Source organism: Hibiscus syriacus, unplaced genomic scaffold (genome assembly GCF_006381635.1).
Source record: "Hibiscus syriacus cultivar Baekdansim isolate YM2019G1 unplaced genomic scaffold, ASM638163v2 tig00111837_pilon, whole genome shotgun sequence".
Taxonomy (NCBI): Eukaryota; Viridiplantae; Streptophyta; class Magnoliopsida; order Malvales; family Malvaceae; genus Hibiscus; species Hibiscus syriacus.
This window is the reverse complement of record NW_024063194.1, coordinates 11987039-11988670: the sequence shown is the minus strand read 5'-3', so window position 1 is coordinate 11988670 and position 1632 is coordinate 11987039. Positions and strand designations below refer to the sequence as shown.

The 1632-nt window shown below is 39.3% G+C and overlaps 1 protein-coding gene across 1 annotated transcript; it reads right to left on the bottom strand.

Moving 5' to 3' along the window:
* Window positions 1–506: 506 nt before the first annotated feature.
* Window positions 507–1431, bottom strand: LOC120171901 (zinc-finger homeodomain protein 2-like). The gene has a single exon (XM_039179510.1). It carries the CDS (start codon window positions 1429–1431, stop codon window positions 511–513), a length of 921 nt encoding a protein of 306 aa, XP_039035441.1. The 3' UTR covers window positions 507–510.
* Window positions 1432–1632: the final 201 nt, after the last annotated feature.

The following is a 1632-nucleotide window of genomic DNA, read 5'->3' as shown; positions in this document are numbered from 1 at the left end:
TATGTGATTGTTACGTGCATCCAGTCTCTTTCAGCAAAACTGAGTTTTGTTTGAGATGCATTGTATAAATGTATTCCTCATGGAACAAGTAAAATGGAGAACAGATTGCCTAGTTGTTTATTTTGAAGGAAATCCTGACTAACTCTGATTTTTTTACAAATACGATGATATGTTCGAAAAATTCTCAATTTGTTTCTACACTCCTGTATATTAGAATTTAAACTCAAAATCTCAATAAATAATAATAATATATGATTCCTAGATGTTCTTATTGAACAAGTATTACAGTTCTCATATTTTTGCCATTTGCCCTTATGTAGGAAATTATCCTGAAAAGATCATTGAATGATGGGGAACAGATATTTCTTGTTACAAATCAAGAAGATTCAGTAAATATAGTAAGATTTGTAATGTATGTCTTCTTTATGCACATTTTTAACCCGAAGATTATTCTCTAAATCTGTCCATATTTTCTAAGAAATTATATTTTTGAACAACTTGAATGTTTTCTTACACTTGTTTTCTCTTCATGGCTTGTTTGTTGTTGTGCATCCAAACTTTGAAAACTTGTCTCTTTACTCCCACTTGATCACAAAACCGCCGCACCTCTTCTTCATCTTGTTTCTGGATTCTCCATCCCAACTTGTCGACGAATTTCATCATCGTGTCCTTTTGTTCTTCACTGAGCTTTGTTCTAAATCTCTTCTTCGATGAATGTGGGTGCGAGGTTCGCCCTCCTCCATTGAAATCAACCATATTGAGATCTTCGCTCCAGGACTCCGCCGTGCCGCCGCCGAAGTTCACCAACAATGGTGGAGATCTTCCATGACGATGAAGAGGGGTTGGTTGTTGAGGATCAAGACGACGTACAGCGTTTCTTATCATGTTGTTTGCGTTGGGATTATAATAATAAGAGCTTGGTGCATATTGTGATTCCCCGTTTATTTCCTTCCTATGAAAACTTCTATGGCAGTCGCAGGCTGCACATTTCATCGCTTCCGGTGTGTCGTCTTCGCCGCTCGGCATGAACTCCCCACAACCATCCACTACATGGCCGCCCATGCTGGCGGCGTAGTCCTTCAAGCATTCTCTATATCTAATCAAAGGAATGGTAGAGCCGATAGCTGCCGAGGTTGGACCAGCGTCTGGCTGCAGCTGTGATGTTGGTGGTTGTTGTGGCGGTGATTTCAGGCTTGATCTGGTCGCTGCCTCGCTGTTTGTAGCTATGGAAGCTGGATCTGGCTCCGGATCTGGCTCCGGATCTCTTGTGGGGTTGAGCATTAGGGTTCGAGGTGGGTTCGGGTCACCATGAACCGTTTCATCTCTTCTTCTTTCTCCTGCAGCTGAAGAATAAGAGTGATTGTTGAGTTGATTTTTGAAACTAAAAGAGCTCGGCATCACCATTTTCTCTTCTTGGCCTTTGGGTTCCATTAGAACTCTGAACAAAATGGTTTTCCGATGTAAAATCCTTGATTTTCAGCGAACCCTTAGATTAAAAACTAATAAACCAGTAATCTGTTTACTCTCAAATCCATCATCATCATCACTATATGTGGCTGAGATTTAAAATTTTTTTGTCTTTTATTTTATAAATTATACGTGTTTATTCGTAAAAATTTTATACTTTCAATA

Bases quoted from the DNA above. Each gene is read 5' to 3' on its own strand.
- LOC120171901 (XM_039179510.1), bottom strand. From the start codon at position 1,431: ATGGAACCCAAAGGCCAAGAAGAGAAAATGGTGATGCCGAGCTCTTTT.